Genomic DNA, 21,974 nt, shown 5'->3' with positions numbered 1-21,974 from the left:
TGTTTAGGAAGCTCTGTGGCACCGGCCCCTTCCCAAATCTCCAGTGCCCCTGACCCTCTCCGGTCCCCGTGGGGGACACAGCGGGCACCCGACTGCTGGGGCAGCAGCACCAGGGATTCCTCTGCGATACCTGGGAGGGGTGAGTGGCATTTGAATAGGGATGCTTTGTTGATAAAAGGCACAGGAGCCTGATGCAAGACAGAGCTGCTGTAGCACGAGCGTCGTGCTCTGAATCCCAGCCCTTGACAGGGCTCTGTGCGAAGGTGCAGACGCCAGGGAGCTGCCTTCTGGTTCTCCCGCCCACAGATGTCATTTAAAAACAAAAAAATAAATCAATCCTTTCATTTCAAAGTTGCGCTTGAAAGACACATGCGGTCTGTGCCATCAAAGCAGAGCAGGAAGGTCTGGGAGATGCTCCCCATCCCTGTGGCTGGCACAGAAGGTGCCCCAGGAGGAAGGCACTGGCAGACGTGTCCCTCACCACCCTCCCCGACACCCGGGGACCCGGAGGAGGTGGCCAAGAAAGGAGTAGCCATGGCACAGCTCCAGCACCCCCTGCTCCAGGTATGGCAGGAGCCAGCCAACACCAGTGACAGTCAAAGAGCATCTGGAGGTGGCCGGTCCCAACCCCGCACAGAGAGGAGGTGCCTGGAAGGGTCTGGAGTTCCCCCCCCAACACCAGCAGCGGTGAGCAAGGACGAGAGGAGCTGAAATAGCCTCCCCCCTACAGACAGCACCATGCCTTTGGCCACCACCCGATCAGCCAGTGATCACCCCGAGCACACTGCATCCCTCTGCCCTTTTCCATGGCTCCTCATCAAACCCCTCATCCCGCTCCACCCGTGTCCCGCCGGCGGGGACCGGGAGAGCCGGGACACACGGAACATCCCAGCCAGCTACCCCCCAGCAGGGATTGCACCCAGCATCCCTGTTTGGATGCTTTATTCCGATGGCAGAAATGGGAAGGGAGTTTTCTGATGCTTCAGGGGACAAATTAAGACGTTAATTTGCTTTAGGAATTAAAATATTCAAACGCACGATCTTCTGGGCATTGACAACAACCAGGAAGATCCATCTCATCTCTTTCTCACCGCTGCGTGGAAGCTCACCGGGGCCTTTGCAGCAACCTCCTGTGATATTCAGCAGCGCAGCGTGCACGCAGAGAGCTCGTTAAGGCATCTTCTCATTTGGGCACCTGCAACTTCATTAGGAGTCAATACCCCAAGGCCAGCTGTTCAGGTCAGCTCTGCCCAAAGGGGGATCCCGGAGGGGAGAGCGGGACCTGGCAGTTTCTTGGGGATGGAAAGGGCAGCAAAGGCACGGGGGACACATCAGACAAAGATGTTGCACAAAGCACATAGAATAAGGGCAGTGTTTTGCTGTGTGTCAAGTTGGAAGCAAAAATATACTGCAAACACTGTGATTCTTTTGTCATTTTTCCACTATGCTTGCCCTTGGAAATAATACCACTTAATATTGCTCGACTGACATCAAATTATTTTTTTTTATTCCTGGCAAAGTAGTGCAGAAGAAAAGAAGAGTTACTGGTTGATGATTTGGAGAAGGAGACGAGACAGCGATTGGAACTGACTATTCCTGTTTGGCAAGATAAAAACACCCCCCTTTCATACGCCGTTTCCCTCTATTTTCTTACAGATAAATGTCTTATTTTGCATGCAGGAAGGAGCCAAGATTCCAGCGCCTGGCACAAGGGCTGCAGATCTCACTCGGCAGCGGATGCGCTCCCTCTGCCCGGGCTCTGGCTCGGGAAGGTAACGGCGCTGCTGACCAAAACCAGCCAAGCCAGGGAGGAGGATGCGTTACCAGCACAGCCCAGGAGCCTGAGGCTGCTGGTTTCCAGTCCAGTGCCCTGCTGGCACCTTCGCCAGCCCCTCGGGGCCAGCAGAGCCCCAGGGCACCCAGCCCAGTGGTGCCCATGGGCAGCCAGGCTGGCCCCAGCCCCCCGAGTGTTCCCCATCAGCCAGTCCCCCCTCCAGAAACCCAAAGAAAATCAGTTCTGACCATAGACTGCTTTTAAAAGGAAGACGGGGGGGAAAAGAGGTATGGAAATTGTGACCAGCTCATTTCTAATTAGGAAGAAACAGTGAATTTTACATTCCTGCTATTAACTAATTGGCTTGCAGCAAGGGCTGGGGGGCTTGGGCAGGATGGAACTCAGGCACATCCCACACCAGTTTTGTACAGAACAATCAGGTTACAAATCCTGATGTTATAAAGTAAACATTCTGACCCCAGATTTGATGTGCTCAACCTGCCAGGGAGGAGAAATGCCTTATGAGCAGGTGCCTGGCAGAAAGAGCCACCTTCTCTGCTGGCAGGGCAGATGCTCCCACCAAACTCCTCATGAAACAGCGTCAGAGCAAGAATTATTTGCAGAAACTGTTCTCCAATAATTTCCCATGATTAATGTACTCGGGGAAATCGCAAACGGCTCGTCTGATGTCTGACTAGAAAAAGAGGCCAAGTTCCCCTGGGGAGTGACTCCTTGCAAATGCTCTGCTCGGGTCCCCCCATCCCCGTCCATCGCCCGGGGAGCAGCGGGAGCTGCAGAGCGGTTCCCGGCCACATCTGCAGTCACGGCACAGGGACGCGGGGACCTCCCCCGCCTGCCGGGATGCGGCACCGGCTGACGGCAGCCCCAGGGCTTCGGGCATCAGCTGCAGGGGGAAAACATCCTGGGTACCGCTCTGTGCGCCCAGGGGAGCTCCTTGTCCAGCCTGTCCAGAGGAGGGAGTGACACGGGGACACAGCAAAGCACAGTACGGCCATGGCCAGAGGCACCTTCAGCCTCTGGAGCCACTGGAAGAGCCCCCCGTGCCAGACCCCGTGCCTGACTCGTCCTCCCCATCCCTCTGCTTCGCCGTTCCAAGCCAGCCGGCAAGGGTAGGCAATGACATTATTGTGCCAAACGTCTACAGCGTCTGCTGGGATTTCACGGGGGATGACAAATGAGCACAACACCTCGCACTAGAAATACACAACAGAAAACCGTGTTGTTTTCCACATTTCAAAAACATCTGCTATGAATTAATGATTCAGCTCATACCTACAAGTACAGGCGCAGAAGAACAGAGATTGGCTGAGCACCCCATTGCTCACCAGTTGCTGCTCCTGTTTCTGTGGTGATGCTTCTGCCTCCTGTAGACAAGGTTTGGCGTCCGCATCGCCCCTTATCAGGATCTGGAAGGTGTCCCTAGAACTGCAGCCTTGGACTTTACACCGAAGGCAGCCAGAGCAGCATTTGCAGGAGATGCTTTAAGAAATTCACCAACACAGACACGTAAAGCGCCTTACAAGTAAATGTGCATTACTGTTTGCATTGTTTATTAATGCAGCACGGCATCTTTGGATACCGTCCTTCGATTAAGCATCTTGTATGTCTCCCCTGGCCACACCAAGACAAATGGCTCCCCTATATATCCATTACTAAACATTTGAGCCAGAGCAAAAGTTTGGGCAAACTTCGTCTTCCAGGCCCCTCAGCACAAATTCTGTTTTTGTTGAAATCCTCCAGACACTAATAGTCTCAGTGTATTCAAAAGCAGGGGCAAAACACAGCTAAGTCCCTCATCCCATGCTCTCCACAGGCATCACTTCTCCCGAGTCCCCCCAGAGAGCCCGGACTGTGTCACCCATCCGTGCCCTGCCACCTCTGCGGGTGTCACGGGGCAGGAGGGTCCCTGCTCCCTCACAACCAGCAAAGGGCGACCGACCGCGCTCTGACACCCCGTGCACAACCCTCCTCCTGCACCCTCCTCTTCATCTCAGCACCCGTGATGGAACCTCTGCTCTCCTGGGGGGCTAACGCCGAGGCAGCCCCTCACCGTGACGCCGTTTTAAGCAGAACTGCCCGTGTCCCGGGAGCCGGTGCCAGGACACAGACGGGCGGCGGGGTCCCCTCCTGGGAGGATTTCACAGCAGCGCATCCCTCAGCGATTGCCTCCCTTCTTTAACAGGAATTTATTTAATTCCGTTTTGAAGATATGCAGTGCTGTTAATTGCTGTTCCAACACGTCTCTAATGATATATCCTTTCTAATTATTTATTGCTTGCTTACCTCTTAAGTGCTTAAATACATTCACAAACACTAATCTAGTCTCTGCACAATCAGTGATTCCTCCTCAGCAAAGCACAGTGCTGTGTACTCAATAGAAAAACTTGAGCTCGTTTTGCTGAACTCTTAATTGACCTCCTTGCTGTGTTTCTTTGAAAGCTGGCTTTCAGGCGTGTTCAAATCGCAGCCTGACTTTGCAAATTTAGACAGCAGAAAAAAAAAACAGATACACGCAGCAGACAACGTCGCAGTGACGTCGTTTACAGAGTACAACACTGCCAGTAAAAATAGCCTTTTAAATCTTGAGTTTTGAGAGGGGAATGGTAGGTGCTGGTGGAGCTACTCACTGGGGAGGCAGCAGCTGATGCCACCCCATAAGTCCCGCGGCCGGAGGAGCCACCCGAGAGCACCCGAGCATCCTACCTCGTAATGGGCCACGCGCTGGGACTCCGAGATGAGCTGGGCGCTGCACACTTTGCAGTAACTTTCTGTGAATAATTCCTGGTCGATGTCGGAGGATTTCATCTGTTCGTGGCAGAGAGAAGAGACAACAGGCAGAGTCAGTTACAAAGGGAAGGCAGAACATGGGGGGCTCGGCGAGGGTCCCTACAGAGACACGGGCAAAGCAACGCTTGAGTCGAGCGGTTCTTGTCACCACGAGGGCACAAAACCCACTTCATACAGGTGAGAGTGTGAAACACAGACGGTCCCCACCATCTACCATTCAAAGTCCCCAGGTTCATGCACAACCTGAGAGCCCGGTCCCCGCCTGTCCCATCCCCAGGCACAGCAGAGAACGGTGGTGTTTCTCCTCGTCCCTGTCCTCACATCCGCACCGGACACATGTCCCTGCCCCAGGGACCACCCCGAACACGCTTGGTCACAGAGTCCTCTGTTGCCCTGCAGTTACACTCCATGCGTGAGCTGCGGCTGTAAACGGCTCTTCTTCCTCATTACCTTCCACATGGAGAAACACCACGTACATAACCAGCTACACTGATTTTTTTTTTATACATATAATATATATATATATCACTCATGGCTCAAAACACGCTAAACCATTTGTTATAGAATACAAAAGAGCTCATAAAGAGTTTTCTATAAAATGCAAATACCATTACAACCCAGAGGAAGGTGTTTTTAAGCTGGAAGGGTGCTCTGCTGTATTTCTGCGTTTAGACATGGAAGGAAATTGCTTGGGTGATTTACTGGGCTGAGCTGCACTCAAACAGCTGTTTAAATATTTGTGCGTTCCCCGCATGGAGGGAGGACACTGGCACTCACAAAAGCACTCGCTGAGGATCTGGTTCACAGGAATAACTTTGTTCTCTGTTCACACCCCCCTCATGTGAACCGTTGTGGGTACCCAGCCCTGAATCGGTGACCGAGGAGCACGTCAGGAAGGTTTGGGGCATCTGAGCCCAGGCAGAGCCAGAGAACACCAGAAATACCTTTGCAGCCAGGATATTTAAAAAAAAAAAAAAAAAAAAAAAACAAAAAAAAACAACAGGGCAGTTAAAGAGGGAAAGAGGTCTCTCCCAGCCTGGAGAGACTTGTCGCAAGGAAATTTAGGCTTCCCTCCACACATGGTGACACTGTGGTACCTTCCCCCAGCACACAGCAGGTTCCTCCACTGCCTTTAAGAACTTTACAAGAATTATGGGCCTGATTCCTGGAAAGGGTGTTGCTTTAACATGAATTAGACTTGGTTAAAAAAAAAAAAAAAAAAAAACAAAACCAAACAAACAACAGTGCAGTTCAAGAGGGAAAGAGGTCTCTCCCAGCCTGGAGAGACTTGTCCCCAGCTGCAGGACAAGGTTTATTCAGGTGTTCATCATCTACCAAAGACACAACTCTCGGAGCTCCTCTACTGGTGCCCTCGCTCTCTGCAAAGGCACTTGCTGTTTTCTCTTGCGATCTGCCTTGGCTTAATCTTCATTTGCTCTCTCGAGAGAAACAGTGCATTGAGGAACTTTCAAAGACACCAAAAGACTCTTTTAGGAGTACAAGAAGTGTTGCAAAATTGCATCAAAGGCAAAATAAAGGGGAGGGAAGAAACTCCACTTAAATACAACACACTGACACACGGCGAACCAAGGAATCTCATTAAGCCTCAATCCAGCAGCCAAGAGAGAGGCAGGTAATATTGCCCTCATTTGCATGCACTCTGCAGTGCTCACAGTATAAACTCTCATTGCAGAAATCAGAGTAAATCAGAAGCTGCTCAGTATTAGCTTATCCCCTCGTGCCCTGGTCACAGCCCTGCTCTGTCTCTAACACACGTGTGTGCAAACGGAGCTGCCCGTGCCCCGTCCCGGCAGCCGGGGCTGGACAGGCTGAGCCAGGAGCAGGAGTCAACGCCTTCTCTCCCAGCAGCAACTCCTGATGCAGGTGTGGGATTTGTTAGCCTCAGTATCACAGTCAGGTCTACAGGCCACTGTTGCTACAGGAGGACATAACACACGGCAACAGGCGGGTACAGTCGTTCTGGGGGTGAGGGGAGCGCTGTACGGCGGGACTCACGTGGACTAACCCTTGGGAGTCACCCAGTAAAGTCTCTCTGGGGCAGCAGACCCTCAAGTCACGCACGGGGAGCACCTCCAGAGCCTGGCAAAGGGCTTTCCTGCTGGATTTGGCAGGTTTTGCTTTTTCATAGCGCTGAAAAGGATGGCAAGGCGGAGGAGCGAGGGGTGGGGATTAGGGGGAACAGCAGAATAAATGGAAGCAAAGCCTCCCTCCTGCTTTTGCATGAATATATTAGGCTAAACTGTAGAGAGGATTCAAGCAGATGTAAGCTTGGCTACTTAAACTAATTAGAAAGCTCTGGTAACAATAACTGCTTTGGGCAAAATTTATTACAAGGGGTTTGACAAAAATAATAGATTCACCTTAGCAAGGCAGATTTCCACCCACCCATCCACCACCAGCGCCCGTTTACACAAACCACCCTTGAAAAGCTGCACTAAAACCTGCACAGCCCGAGAACAAGTTCAACTTCAAGTACCGGCTGTTGGCTGGAGAAAACAGCCATTTACCTGCCCCCCACGAATGCGACAGGGGAGCAAAAGTCTCCTCCCCTGCTCAGCAGCCCCCACTTGTCTCCGCCGCTGCAGAGCCCCCCGGCTGCCCAGAGCCCCTTCCCGAGGGCTGACACCCTGAACTCAGCTGCTGGGACCTGCACAAAGATTTTACGTTTGGTGCCTGTTGGCCGCTTCCTTTGCTTTCCTTAAATATATGTTTCTCCTGTGCTATTCTATTTTCCTTTCCAGGGTACCACACTCGGGCATCACAGCGAAAGGATGCCAAGGCAATGCGCAGTGAAATGATGAATGCAGGAACCTGCACCTCTCGGCACCCCGGGCTCCAACACAGGCTCTGGTGCTGCCAGCGCAGGGTGTCACCGGGCTGGTCCCGCAGGGAAGGGCTGGGGCTGGCATTTCCCTGGGGACCCGCGCAGAGACCCCGTCCTGACACGGGAACCACGTGAGGGACCTGTCCGCTCCCGGCAAAGGGACGGGTACCCAGAGGCTGTAACGCAGCGATGGCAGCCGAGCACAACGGCAAGGGCTGCCCTCTGCAGCAAAAGGCAGACTCCAGGCACGAAGCCTTGGGAAAAAGAAAATAGCTTTGGTGTGTGGGTACCTGACCTAAAAACAGCGCTTTCTTCTGCTCCAGAAAAGCTCCTTTTTTCCCCCCACTTTGTCATGACTCAGATACACGCTGCGTTACCGTTCTGTGGGTCAATCCCAGCAGTGATTTATTAACTTCTTGTGCCTGCAAGTGTCATAAAGGGAGTTCATAAGCAATTAATATTTATATATTTCTGACCGCTTAATTCCACTCTGACTCCCCCTGCCTACCAGTGCCAAACAGCTCCTAGAACAGAACCAGTTTTTGGCTGATCCTCACTGCAGCCTGTCTTTGTCACAAAGCAGATGAAGGGGGAGGTTTCTCCACCACCACCAGCCTCTGGCGTGTGCTGGCTGCAGAGCACCGTGTCCCTCCGAGCCGCTCGAGGAGAACCGCAGACGCTGAGCAAGGAGGGACATGTTCCCCGCGTGCCCTCGGAGGCTTTTCTTGCTGAGAGTTGGAGAATTAACGCCCGATTCGCAGCCTCGCCAGCTGGACTCCAACCGTTCAGCTGAGCAGAAGCCCTTGGTCTGCACACCAAGGTCTGAACGTCTAAAACTCTTGGTCTCCTCCTCCTCAAGTGGGGACATGAAGGGTGGTCCCTGCACCACAAACACCAAACACTTGTCCCCTTCCAGTGGGGTTTATTGTCACCTCCTGTGCTGACGTGCCCCCTCCCCAATTCGGATCAGCAACCTCTGCACGTGTCAGCTCTGCATCCCCAGCAACAGCAAACTCTGTCATAAGAGACCTCATTTTAAATACCTTCTGCCATATGGCTACGATTCTTCTCAGCAGTTTCAGTGACTATAACGGCTTAATGAAAATCAATTTGATGGGGCTGACTCCAGCTTTTGGCAACTGCTGGAAAGACGCTAAGTTGCATTAAATTTTAGAGGACAGCGATCCACATACTGACATCAGAGACATATTCAAAGCCAAATTCATTTTTAAGGATATGCTTTGCACCAGCTGAATCCCACCGGACACGGACATGTCTACCTGTCATGGAGGAGTAAATGCTTCTGCAACCCAGCCCCAGCCCAGGAGCTTCTGCATAGGTTCATTCTTCCTATTGTACAACCAAGGACAAGGAGCACAATAAAGCACAGAATTCAGCAACTCAGTTTCTCCCAGCCAAGAGGAAAGAAAAAAATTGTGGCCCTTTATCCAATTTACTCTCAAGGGCCTTAATCACCTTCCCCAGAATTAACAGCTTCCAAACCCTCCGTGTTGGAGCACTAGAGAAGTGGCAACTGAGCATGTGCGCGAATGCCAAACACCAACAACAAGCCAAAAATTAAATGTCCTGATTTTCACGTTATGAATTATTTGTGGCTTTTGCTGCTGTCACTCTCCAATGGATTAATATCTCGTGTAACACTTCCTGTTTTCTTCTGTTGTTTAATTTGTCTTGCAATAAAAAGAAAAAAAGTCTTTACTAATAATTAATGTGCTTTCAGCAACTCTGTCACTGCACTTACAACAAGGCATCTGAAGAAATGCAAAATACTGCCTTTTGAAGTGCCTGATTTCCCAGCACTATCAGCGTGATGGATGGTTGAGCCTGTTCCACGAATGCGATTCTCCTCCTGCTTTTATCGCCGGGGGAAGGGAGCGCTCCGGGGGCTGGAGCCCAGCAGGGTCCCTCTGGCACAGGGAGCACCGCAGCCACCCGGGGAGAGACCAGTTCCCAGCCACGGGACCAGCAGCCTCCGCCGGTGCCAGCCCCTGGGTTTCCCTGCTCCCCCTCTGCAGAGGTGGGACAGGGGCTGATGGAGCCCCAATAATTGTGCCTCCCGGAGGGGATGATGGCCATGTCCCTGCCCACCAAGAGCCACATCCTCGGAGGATGCATGTGCCATTTTCAGTTCTTCCTGTCCTCCCAGCCCAAAGCTGCTCCGTGTCCCTCCAGCTGTGCTGCACATCTGCCATCCCTACCACGCTTTGCCTTCCCTGCAATCCTTGTTTGGTTTGGGGTTTATCTGCCATCTCCCTACTCCCTCCATTCCCAAAATCCTCTCCAGAGTCAATTTGCTTCACTTCTGCATTCAGCCTTTGATGCATTTTGACACGCTTTATCGGAGCCTTGAAAATCAGAACAAGATTGTGTGTGGCATGAGCTGGGGAGCAGGAGAGACCCTGCACGTGTCTGCTGCATGTGTCGAACACGGCGGAGAGCTGCAACGCGCCGGAGACGCAGCCAACGAGCCTCGACCCGCGCACCCCAAACACCCAACTCGGCACAACCTCAGCCAAATCACTCCTCTGCTGGGACCCAGTCCTCGGCGTCTGCCAGGACCGAGAAAGGGACGCTCGGTCAGAAGCAGGGTCCTCTCAATGGCTGGAGATGATGGTTTCGGAAGGAGCCTCACAGCTCCCACGCTGGGGGCCGTGCCCTGCCCCACGCACCGGCCCAGAAACGCCCCACGGGACCCCGAGAGCCTGCGCAGGGACAGGGGGGCCGGCGGCACCGTCCTCCGTGTGGGATCCAGGTCTCACCGGGGATGTCTCGCTGGATTCCCCTGAGACCGGTGAGCCGGGGGAGCTGCCAGATGTTCCCGCCTCATCACCCAGGTGCCGCTTATAAATAGCGGAACCGAGAAAGGGAAAAAAAAAAAAGAAAAAAAGATGAGCAGACGATGTCAGGAGAAGCAGAGGTCTCTGGCCAGAGGGAACCTGGAGGGCAGGCGATGCTCTGTGGGCAGAAACACAGCACGGCCAGGGCTGGGGGTGCATGGGGACCCCCGCATCCCCCCCAGCACCAGGACACGCAGCGCGGGAGCCAGCGGTGGAGGCGCAGGCGTGTGCCAGGCAGTAAAATCCAGCAGGTGCCTTTCTGACCTCCCGCCTGTCTGAGGTGGGAACAAAGGGCAAGCTGAGGAAATTACAGGCGTGTAGATTCAGAGAGCAAAGGAAAGACCTGCTCGTGCAGCAGAGAGCAAGCCCTCGGTGCCAGGAATTGCCTCCGGGGGTGAAGATGGAAGGATGCTGCCAAGTTTAAAGGGAGCTACGCTGCAATTACGAGAGTGGCACCGTCCCTTCCCTACAAATGCGTGTATCTGGTTATACACATGAATTGTTCTAATTATTCACACTACATCGTGTGGCAGGATTTAATTGCAAACATGTGCTGACTTGAATAAAAATATATTTTAAAAAGGAGATTGATATATTGTGACTGCTTCAATAAAGTTCATAGGAACTGAACAACGAGCAATCACATTTCGTGCCTCACGGCATCAATTCTGCATCCTGCACACGGCAAGGACGGGGCTCTGGCACTCGCCCCAGCGCGGCCGGGTGCCACCGCTCAGCCCCTTGGCAGCAGGGACGGCCCTGAAACCTCCTGAAAAAAGGGGTTAAACAGACCCAGGGAGGCTTCTGCAGCAGCGGCGCTCTGAGACGGAGGGGTTGGTGCAGGCAGATGGCAGGGACTGGCTGGTACCGGGGTGCAGCTACGGGCAAGAAACAAGGTGTCTGGGGACATCTCTGCTGCTTACACCCCCCTGCAGAAAGAGACTCCCCCCAACCAAGCCCTGACCCAGTCCCACCCCGGGGAGAACACCCGGACCCACAGCTCTGGCACAAAGCCCCAGACCTCCTCCTTTCCCTCCCGCTCACTCCCCCTTTTGAATCTCCCACCGCTCCCCCTCCACACATCCTGACACCCAGGGATGCATTTTTGGCAGCTCTCACGGTGCCCCCCGTCCCTGCAAGGACCCGCAGCCCCCCAGGACCCCACCGGGCACCAAGGTGTCGCGGGGCCGGGAAGGCAGGGCACAGCAAGCTGCCTTGCAGGCTCCCATGCTGCGCGGCCAGGGCTACCATGTGATGCTCGTGGTCGCTATGGAAACGGTGGTCTCTCACAAAAAGATGCATAAATAGTCTCCAAGCCTCCCCCCAGCACCATCAACGCTGCCAAGCTGTGGGCACCCCAAAACTCAGGGGTGCTGCTGCCCCCCCCGCTCCCTGCCCCGCAGCGGGAGCCGATGTGGGGGGAGCAGCCGGGGAGCGGCCCCCCCGCAGCCCTTCTCTGCAATTACAATCAGGGCGCCACATTTATTTTTGGATAAGCAGGACCTACTTTTTCCCGTGGCTCCCTAATAACGTACAAAACAGTAGGAAGCGAGTCGAGCCGAATCCCGTGCCTGCAGCTCGTAGCCTCTGGTACTTTGCATAATCAGGGCTTGTCACTCCCCATCAGCTTCAGCTCAGAAACCCAAGAGGGAAAGCCATGTAAGGTGGCAACGAGCTTAGAAGAAGCCTTCAGAGAACAAATCTGTCCATCACTGATGGGGATTATTTCAACACTGGATTCCTTGATAAAAGCCCGTGCGCTGGCCTCACTGGCTGCGCAACAGCACCCCTCCCCAAAACCAGCTTCAGCCTCCACAGCACTAACCCCAAATCAGTTTAATGTCACTGCTGACTTGCCGGCAGCACTAAGAGCTCCCTGCCCAGCACAGGTTAATGAAGTTAGCGACAGCAGAAGGAGATGCCCCTGGTTATCCTCGCTGTCATCCCAGCTCCGGCGGGAGGGCTGAGCTCCTCTCCCCTCCCTGGGACGGTCCTTCCTCCATCCCACATTTGCCACCCGGTGAGGATTTACAGGAGCCCGGGTCTCCCCGAAGCAGCCAAGCAGCCTGGCCAGGAACCCTCCTACTTACAATGACTGATGGACTCTCTCCCTTCAGCCACAGCCCCCCTGCTATAGCAGAGCTTTTTTAATCAATGAAATGATTTAGAAACAAGGCACCAGGAATGCAAATCCTTTGTATCCAAGTCCCCTAGTTAGCTCGGAGCAGCTAAACCCCTTGCCTAATTTAATTGCACATCCAAACTCCACATACTCTAAAGGCTATCAGCAGATTTCATTAAACTTCTTCATATTATCGTGTAATCTGTCAATTAGCTTTGTGTGTACAGCAAACAAGAAAGAGCTTTATCTTAAGTAAAACATAAAACATTTACATCCCTCCTACAGCCTTTTATTTTTCTTTGCCCACCCTTGATTTAAAAACACAAACCTTCTTTTGTTTGTTCTTCTAAGAAGCAGGAGCATCTCCCATGCTCATCCACACAGAGCAGCACACTGGACTTCTAAGTTTTATGTCAGGCCTGCCTGGTATTTGGGAACACTTAAGGCAGCCACTCGGATAATTCATGCTTCATTTTCCCCTCCGAGAAAAAAAACACACCACTATTCTGTCCCTCACCCAGGGATGAGGGATGAGAAATGGTTCATCAATGCCCAGTGTAGTGCTCCAGCTCTGCGTGTGATCGGCTCTCCAGAAAAGCAAAATATTCTATTTTCATCAGTGAGAAATTAAACTGTGCCTGCAGACGGGCCGGAGTCGGGCACTGCTCCTTTCAGAGACTCCAGGGTTTGGAAAGGTCTCCCTCTCTCTGCATAGTCTGGGGGCTCCTACTCTTACCGTGCTTATTAGGCACCCCTTGTGGCACCAAGAAGCAATAGACAGGCATTAAAACAAGGTTATGTGCTTCATAAAACATCAGTTTTCAAAGCGGGGTTTGTAAGACATTCTGCAGTCATGGCCATCGTCCTTCCTCTCTGGCTCGAGGGGAAATAGGGCTGAAAAATGCTTTTTCTGTGATCTGCCAAACGAAAAGGATCCCTGTGCTTTAGTAGGGGCAGAAAAAACAGACTGAAGAGAAGTCTCAGCTCTTGCACCTACCAGAGGCAACGAGGTCAAGACCTGGCAGTAAAGGATTTCTGAGAAACAGGAAAGCATCCATCAGGTAACACCAAATTCCCAAAGTAAAGCATGACCTGGTACGATCAGAGCCAGAGGAGAATGAAACGCTCATTTTAACATTACTTATTCCTGAGAAGACCGAATGCAATGGGGTTCACCACGATCTGCCTCGATGGGCAGAGACGGCGAGAAACAGCCCCGTGACCTCCCAGAGCTCACCCAAACTGAAACGGAGCCTGGTGATTGGAAAATCCCTGGAACACAAACAAGCTGCATTGCAGGAGGAGACTGTGAAACTCCTGAGGAGTTTCATAAATACAGATTAGCGAAGATAACTACAAACAGCACCGAGAACTCGGTTCCACCCTGCTCTGCCGTGTCATTCGTGCCCGGTGCCGGAGCACTGTGCTGTGAATCAGCCCCTCGACCCTCTGTCCAAGCAGTGCCCCGTCCCCACACATGGGGGATCCCCTGTGAACCCCCAGCCAGTGTCCCCGGTGTGAGTGAGGGGGGCCACAGCCCAGCACCTCTGCACAGCAAGATGAAACTGCAGTAAAAACGTCTGACAATTAAAGAGAGAAAATAACAGGTCCCCACACTCAGCGTGGCTCCCATCTCTGTGAACTACAGGGTTGTGCTTGAAAATTAGATGGATTAATTATTGCTACAATTAGTAGTATCGTGAAGCATCTCTGGTGGCAGGAAATAATATTGTCATAAACTTGTATAATCACTCAATATTTTCAAATGAGCAGTTGGATCCACAGTTATCATCTTGACTCTTTCACCAGTGACATTGTAGGGTGGAAAACACAAAGCTGATTAATTAGTTCTTATTTTAAGGCAAGCTAAACTCTGGCGCTCGCTGCCACATGCTGTCGCTCAAGCCAAGTCTGCGTGAGTCCCAAAGAGGAGGTGAGTGCGGATGTGGGACACAGCAGCATCCCATGATGCTGAGAGCAGGAGAAATGCCCCGGGGTTCAGCCCAGATCTGACCGTGAGACCCAACCCCAGACCTGCTCGTGCAGGGGCACAACATGCACACACTGACATTTCAAATTATTTTTTTGTGTGGAGGGAAGGAAAAATCCCACTAATTGTTCCAGTCTCCCACTTGCTCACCCAGAGCACGACCACAGACCCCAGAGCAGCCCGAGGCTCGGCAGAGACAGGCAGCACCTCCACGCCGGATCCGGACCAAATCCCAGGCTTGGGATGGCTGCTCTGCTCCCGAACACCTCGGCCCCGCAGAGCCCACCCGGGCTCCTGCCTCTCTCACTAACACCGTCAGCTCACACACGCTTATTGTGTCTCAAATAATAGAGGAGCTTGCACAGCAGCCCATACAACAGGGGGTTTAACTGATTAATTTACAGCTTCAAAAGCAGTGGGTGTTCAATTCCATCCCATTCCCGGGGTTTCTGACAAGCCACTCTAGATGCCGTGGACCCAGCACTCGGAGCTTTTTCCCATTTCTTTATGTAATTCTGAAACCAGTGCGTGCCTCATATTCACAGCTAGCTGCTGGGTGTCATCTCTGTGGCTGTACCCTTCAAGACAGCTTTAAATACCAACGTCTCACTTTGCCACCAAGTCCACCCACTGTTTTTAAATGGCTGGATCGAATTTTGGAGCAGTTTTAAGTTCACGGTGCGGTTCCCTGCGTCTCCTGGCGTCGATGCCGCTTTCGGAGAGCCCCACGTGCAGCTCCATCCCAGCCACATCCTCACCCGGGTACCACACGGGTCAGATGTATGTGATCTATAAGCAACTGGATGGAAGGGGCGGACAGGTGACACCTTCGGGCCTCGAGTGCTGAGGCTGATGTACTGAAAGGGTTTATTTATACTCTCCCACCTTGAGGATTTGTTTCACCAACAAACACGCTTTGGCAAGCAGCAGCTCCAAGCTTAACTACGTCTTCTGCCCCATTTCCCCTTTAACAAGGCTAAATAAATATATTTCTGCTTTGGATTTAAGAGGAACGATATCCTTCTCCCCTATCGCTTTCCAAATGAAGCTCCTGAAAGCCCTTTTTGAAGCTTCCCGGTTGCATTTCCAGACCTGCTCCCCCTCCGTGCTCTGGAGAAATGGATTAAAGGAGCTCTTTGAAGTGCTGCTGCTCATGAGCCGCTCTGGGCGAGCTCAGCTCAGCGTTTTGTGGTGCCCTGGAAGGAGGACAGCAACTGCCACCCACCTTCCAATGTCCCTCTCATCCCACGGATGCCGAGGGGTGATGGTGCTGGAGCCAACCTGCACCCCCAGGCAGGACCTGGTGCTGCCCCACGGCAGCCCCATCACCCACCTGCACCCACCACCTCCCCCCCAAAAGCGATGCCCAGCTCAGAGCAAGCCCCTGGCAACGGGGGCAACGAGCCCCCTCCCTCCTGCTGCACCCCCACCCTCTGCTGGGCACAGGGGCACCCCGAGAGCCCTCCCAGACCCACAATGGTGTATGGCCAGCGCCCAACCCCACTGGCACCTGCAGTAACAGCCCAGGGCCACTGACCCTGCCACAGTCACTGGCCAACAGACCCTTGGCTTGGTGCCACCCAGTCTGCAAAGTCTCACAAAACCTCACAAAGTCTCACAAACCCCGACGCGGAGCCGTGAGCTCCCCACACCGGGAGTCGGGCCGGCGACGGGGGAAAGGCACCGGCCACCCCCAGCACACTCACGGCCCAGTGTCCAGCACTGCACAACAGGCAAGTTTTAATATTGAGAATATTCATCTCCAGCCACTTCCAGTTAATGGAACACAGCAAACTGTCGAGAAAAAATGGGAACATTACAGTAAAAACAACAACAAATTAAACTCTAATGCAATTAGAGAGCAATTAGGGATCTATCCTCTGGGAGCATTTTGGAACTCTAGGTCTCTCTCAAAATCTGATCTCTCTGCAACTTTATTTCTTTCTAATTAATAAATGAAGCAGCGAGTGGCATGGCTCCCCCCAGCCCCCTGCAAAATGCCATCTCCTGCTCTGCAGGAGCAGAAGGTGGCGGCAGGTAGAAGGTTCACACCTCCCAGCCGAGGAGAAATGCAGGTGTCAGCAGAACCAGGCACAGGGAGAGCAGAAACCACCGCTGTGTCCCTTCCAAGGTGACCAGAAACACACAGACCCAAACGCTCCCGAGCAGGAGCTGGGCTGAGCCAGCACCAGGAGAGAGCGGAGCACGAGCGGCCCTGGAGACCCCCCTGTTTGCCCACACACGCCACAGCCCAGGAAAACACGTATTTAATTCCCCTTGGCTTTTTAAGCTCACCCACGTGTATCCCTGTAAATAAGCACCCACTTCCCCAAACGGCTCAAGCAGGTGCAGAAGGGAGTGAGATGACCCTCGGGCATCGGTCCCCGCTGTGTCCTGGGCAGGGCACGAGGAGCCTGTAGTAGCCCTTGGTGGCACGGGTGACCCACGACCTGGGCTCATGTCTCTGCCACCCCAACAAGTCTGGAAAGGAGCGTTTGGCACATCCTTCCCCGGAGGGCAGGTGACATCGAGCGTGGTGCCAAAGTGCCCAGGAAATTACAGAACTGACAGGAAGGGGCAAAGCTGCACCATCCTGTGAAGCTGGTGCCCCTCACGTTTCGTCCACCAGCTGCCTGAAGGTCAGAGCTACAAAACCCACGCAGCAAAGCCTGGCTCTGCTAAACCCTCCTTCAGCAGATGCAAACGCAGCCATCGCGCCCTGCAGAGGAGAAGACAGTGCGGTGGGGAGGAAAAGCCTTCCCCCTCCCTTCCCAAAGCCACGGCTGTTCCTGGGGGCAGCCCCATCTGCAGTGCCCGGCTCCAATGCTCTTCAGCAAGTGCTGTTTTTCACACTTTGTAAGGAATAATAAAACTTCCATATGTCCTGCTACCTGCCTGGCAGCCATCAGGGAGACGATTCCCTCAGCGTCCCGGGGAGGAAGGCACCTGTGAAACGGGGGAGGTGGGAGCCCTGACCTTCATCTCTTTCTGTACCCAAACCCACCCTCGGGAACCGCAGCCGCCCCGCTCTGGCCTAGAAATTGGCCCAGTTCTGATCTCTCAAACCAGTTCTGGATCCTAAGTCACACCTCATTCTGTGGGAGCTTAACCCAGATAAACGGAGACACCCAGACGTGACAGAGCCCCCGCCACCCGCCCCGAACACCAGCCCCACCAGCCCCAGCCCTACCCAGATGGCTCAGACCCTCCTGGGAGATCCCTGACCCCACAGAACACCCTGCAATGAAAAAGGGTCTGATCAGACTCATGGGTCTGAAAAAGATGCCAACTTTTGGTCAAAAGTTGCTTCCTGCAAAGGAACAATTCTCAAAAAATTCCCACTATTATTGTCTACATTGATCACCGGTGGGTCAAACCAGTGAGGAGGAGGAGGGCTGTTTGCTGGCGGGTTTGGGGATTTTTTCCTCACCTCAACAGCAAAACCCCTGCAGGGAAGGGTGAGAAACCAGTGGAGCAGACTGGCCACCAGCATTCCCTGGCAAATCTCAGAAGAATCTCGTGAAGAGGGGGAGCTGGTGGTGCAGGGCCACGCACCGAGCCATAAACCACCAGAGAAACTGGGCTGCTCACGGGAGGGAGGTGCCGAGTCAGCAAGGATCAACTGGCTGCACCAACCCCTTTGCAAACTGGAAGCAGCAAATAAACCAGATCCAGGCAAACACCAGCAAAACATCCCCGTGCACAGCCAACACCTTCTCAAGAGGATCAGTCAGCAACACCGTGAGCAGCCGGGGGGGCTGCCGGCGGTGCAGTACGTGCCCTACAGCACACCTGGGAACGTGGAAACGCAGCAGCACTCCTCCTCCTCCGGGCTCTTCAGCACAGGAGAGGGCAGAAAATCCTGAGGGGGGAAGCTGGATGCAGGAGGAAAGCTAAGAGGGTGCAACTCAGAGCTGAGGGAAGTGACTCCTGAGACGCGTGCCCCCAGGTCGGCCGGGCACACACAGGAACGGGGCGCTCACTGCCACGCTGGGACAAGGATTAATTATTTGGAGTGACTCAGAAGTGACTAAGATGATCAGATACAGTGGTGGCAGGGGGTCAATATGAATTTTGGAACCGTCCCACCCCAGGATGTGGCCAGAAGGCAGGACCCTCCCCAGGGAACAGGATGCAGGAGGTGCCAGAGCAGGTACAGGGGCAGTGGGATTAGGAGGTTTATAATCGACAGGTTTACACCGGTCTGGGAGTAATAAAGGATTCCTGCCCCTGTTTCTGAAAAAATCAGGAAGAAAGACCCATTTTCACTCTAGAAAGCTCCTGTGCTGCCCCTCCTTCCTGTCCCTTCCTACAGGAGATGAGTCACTGTCTAGCAACCTTTATAAAATACCTCTTACCAAATTGTTTATCAGGTCCCTGCCATTCCTCGCCCCACAGCACAGGGCAAGGAGAAGTGGCAGGAGATGCTCCAGGTCACTGTCCCTTTCCTGTGGGATGAGGAGAGCCCTGAAGCTGCAACTCCCCTGCCCAGCATCCCCCGTCCCCCACTGCCCCTCTTTCTCAGCATCCCCCACTCCCCACACTTACCTCTGCCTTTCCAGGGCTGTTGTTCGTGTTTTGCAGAGGGACTGCACGTGCTCATGTGAGAGCCAACAGCACAATCTCATGCAGAAAATGCAAACTGGTGATTTTTAAATGTCTCCTCAAGGCTTTGCAAACCTTGTTCTTCACCCAGTACTGTACGCTAAGGTCACTCCTACATCAGAGGAGGGCAAAAGGAGCGTGTGGCTGCCTGAAAGGCAGCAATCAGAGCATGTTTAACATCAGGAACTGAGAGGCACTGCCCAGGTCTGGTGTCACTAATTAATGGATACAGATCGCCAGCAATTCATATGGCTCAAGGGTCAGATCCTTCATGCAGCCCAAAACAGCAGTCGCCTCGCTCATACCGCATAAGGGGCAGCTTTTTCTAAGGCTCTCAGACCTACGGACGACTCCAGTGCAACACATGGGGTCAGCCAGCCCCACGGAGACGCACAGACCGATCCCCCTTCACCGGCGACGAGCAGCCCTCCAGGCTGGCGGCTGCTTTCCCACAGGTGCTGCAGAGAGAGGGGCCAGGGCTGCCCCCCGGGACGGAGCCCCCAGCCCCCTGTGCCCAGCTGCCTCCCTGGAAACGTGCCTTTGCTCTCTAAGCGGCGCCGACTTGGGAAGTTCTCCAAACTTCCCAAACAACGGAGAGAATAGGCTTGTTTTCCTGCCTCTGCAGACATCCACGCTCGCATCCCGCAGCCCGAGGAGCACACGTTCCCACGCCGGACCGTGGGGACCCCTGCACGGAGCCCATTCAGCAAAAGCACCCCCAGTTTGCACCCAGGGTCTGGCGCAGGGGATGCCTACACCCAGAGGCCTGCCCGGCTGCGGCCACCAGCCCACAGGTGGATGCAGCCTCCAGTCAAAACTCCACCGGGAAAACATCCTAACGCCTGGCAAGAGGCCGGACGGCTCGCACGGCGTTCACTGGCCACCTCCGACCTCCCGCCGCGGGTCCGGGGGGGGGACAGCGGGTGCTGGGTCGGCCCCCGAGCACGGGCTGCCCCTCCGAGGCAGCGTTGGCGGTATCAAAATCACAGCGGCGGGTACCAAAACCGCCCCGGAGGCGCCAAAACCGGCCCGGCAACCCAACCACCCCGGCAGCCGATCCCAGAGAGCCTACCAGACCCCCTCCCACATCAAACACCTCCCGTTCCCCAGCAAACTTTCCTCCAACTCTCCCCACCCGACGGGCGCGGAGCGGCCGGTCGGTACCTCGGTGCCCGGGCGGGGCGGATGCGGCGGCGGCGGCCGCGCTGCTCGGGCGGTGCTGCCCGGGAAGGCGCCGGGAGCGGGGCTCTCCTGCCCGCAGCGGGGCTCTCCTGCCCCGACCGGCTCCTCCCGCAGCCCGGGCCGACTGTGCGGGGCGGGCGCCGGGCGGTTCCGGGCCGTCGCTCCGGCTCCACCCCTGGCGGCACCGATTGGCTCCGCCGCGCTCCGCAAGGATGCGCCGCTCCCTCCGCATCCCGGTCCCGCTCCCGCCTGGAGCTGCCCCAGCGGCGGCTCCACCGCCCCGGACAGGCCCCGGGGTCGGGCAGGGAGGTGGGGGGCAAATCTGCCCCACGCAGCCCCAACCACAGCACCCGAGAAGGATTTTGCTCGCTGTGGAAAATATCAGGCAGCATAAATCTGATTTGCAGGGCAGAGGCTGCGAAGGATATCACAGGCTCCGGGGGGAACAGATTTACTTCCAGATTCACACTTTTGCAGATGACGTGCTTATTTTAAGACCCTGGATTTATGGAGCGAGCACGCCTCGCGCTACAGGCACCCGCTGCACGCAGCGCCGGGGGGCAACAGAGCCGAGACCCCCCACGGGCACGAGGGGCAGGAACAGCTTCCTCAAAGCAGTGGCCAGAGGAGAGCAGATACCAAAGGGAATGGGATGGGCTCCTCTTCAGCTGAAGGGCAGTCACGGCCTCCCGTGGGCAGGACTGGTGGGACACAGAAGGCGATGAACACGTGCCTGAGGCTGGGGTCAGAGCAGAGGGGGGCAAGGCCATAAACAGGGGAAGGAGAAACCAGGGGGATGCAGACCCCTGCATACCATAGGCAGTGAGGAGACAGTCCCTAATGCAGCCCCAGGAGTCTGTAATGCACAGCCAGGCTTTAACCAAACCCACCTCTCCGTCTGAAACCCAGTAACACCTGAATCTAGAAAGAGAGTGGACTCTCCTTATTTTGTGTGCACAGTACCCTCCAGGGTAAAACCACTTCAGAGTTCAGACCAGATGTCCTGAAAACCAGGGTGCAGACGAGCACAACCCCATACACCTTCCCTCTGCCGACGCAGAACTTTAGAGTCAATGTCATCTCACTGCCCTCCTTTCTGCCTGTTGTGAAATAAGGAGGGCGAGGACCGGCTCGGTTCCGCGGAGGGTTTCTGTCCCAGCTTTGCTGAATTGGCAAGCACATTGTCTGCCAGCACATGGGCCTTGCAAGTTCGGTAAGAAACGGGGACGCGATGGAGCAGAGCGAGGTTCTGCTCCAAGCCTTGTGAGGTGACATTTCCAGCCTGTGATGCACACGCAAACAAGGAGAAAGTCTGTTAATCTGGCTCTGCTCCACCTCCCTCTGTTCCCACAAACCAGCAGGGACGAGGGTGCTGGGTCTCCTCAGGGTAGAGATGTCTCAAAGGTCTTTGCAGCCCAAGGCAGGGGGTTGCACCCTGGAGGAACTGAGGGATACTCATCTTACGTGCCGAGATGCAGAAAGTCTCCTTTATGCTTCACTTCCAAAGCCAGGTCAAACCAAGCACGCTTCCTTCCCCTTCTGTACATTTGGCTAATCAAAGCGACTACAGGCATCTCCCTTTTCTCACAAAATAGCCCTGCTGTCTCGGTATCACCTTGTCCAGGGCCTGACAAAAATGCTGTGCTATTTAACAATACACATTATTGGAAATCGTGTGTTGCACACAGAAGAGAGTGACACCAAAACCCAACTGGTGCCCTGGGGGAGAGGTCTCCTGGCACTTACAGCTCAGCTCTGGCCAATGGTCGCTTAAGGAGGTGTGTCTGGAG

The 21,974-nt window shown here is 54.3% G+C and overlaps 1 protein-coding gene across 2 annotated transcripts in view; it reads right to left on the bottom strand.

The window, feature by feature from the left end:
- The window catches only part of ZMAT4 (zinc finger, matrin-type 4), a 61,648-nt gene extending 41,349 nt beyond the window's left edge, over positions 1 to 20,299 (bottom strand). For both annotated transcript variants that reach the window (XM_014955938.1, XM_014955940.1), the window contains exons 1-2: positions 20,167 to 20,299; positions 4,499 to 4,600 (exon numbers count right to left, since the gene is read on the bottom strand). In XM_014955938.1, coding sequence (XP_014811424.1) covers positions 4,499 to 4,600 — 102 coding nt within the window. In that variant the 5' untranslated portion in view covers positions 20,167 to 20,299. The remainder of the gene's footprint in view (positions 1 to 4,498; positions 4,601 to 20,166) is intronic.
- Between the last annotated feature and the right edge of the window lie 1,675 nt (positions 20,300 to 21,974).

Source organism: Calidris pugnax, unplaced genomic scaffold, assembly GCF_001431845.1.
Source record: "Calidris pugnax isolate Ruff unplaced genomic scaffold, ASM143184v1 scaffold314, whole genome shotgun sequence".
Classification (NCBI taxonomy): domain Eukaryota; kingdom Metazoa; phylum Chordata; class Aves; order Charadriiformes; family Scolopacidae; genus Calidris; species Calidris pugnax.
Note: the sequence above shows the minus strand (reverse complement) of the source record. Positions and strands in the feature narration are given on the sequence as shown.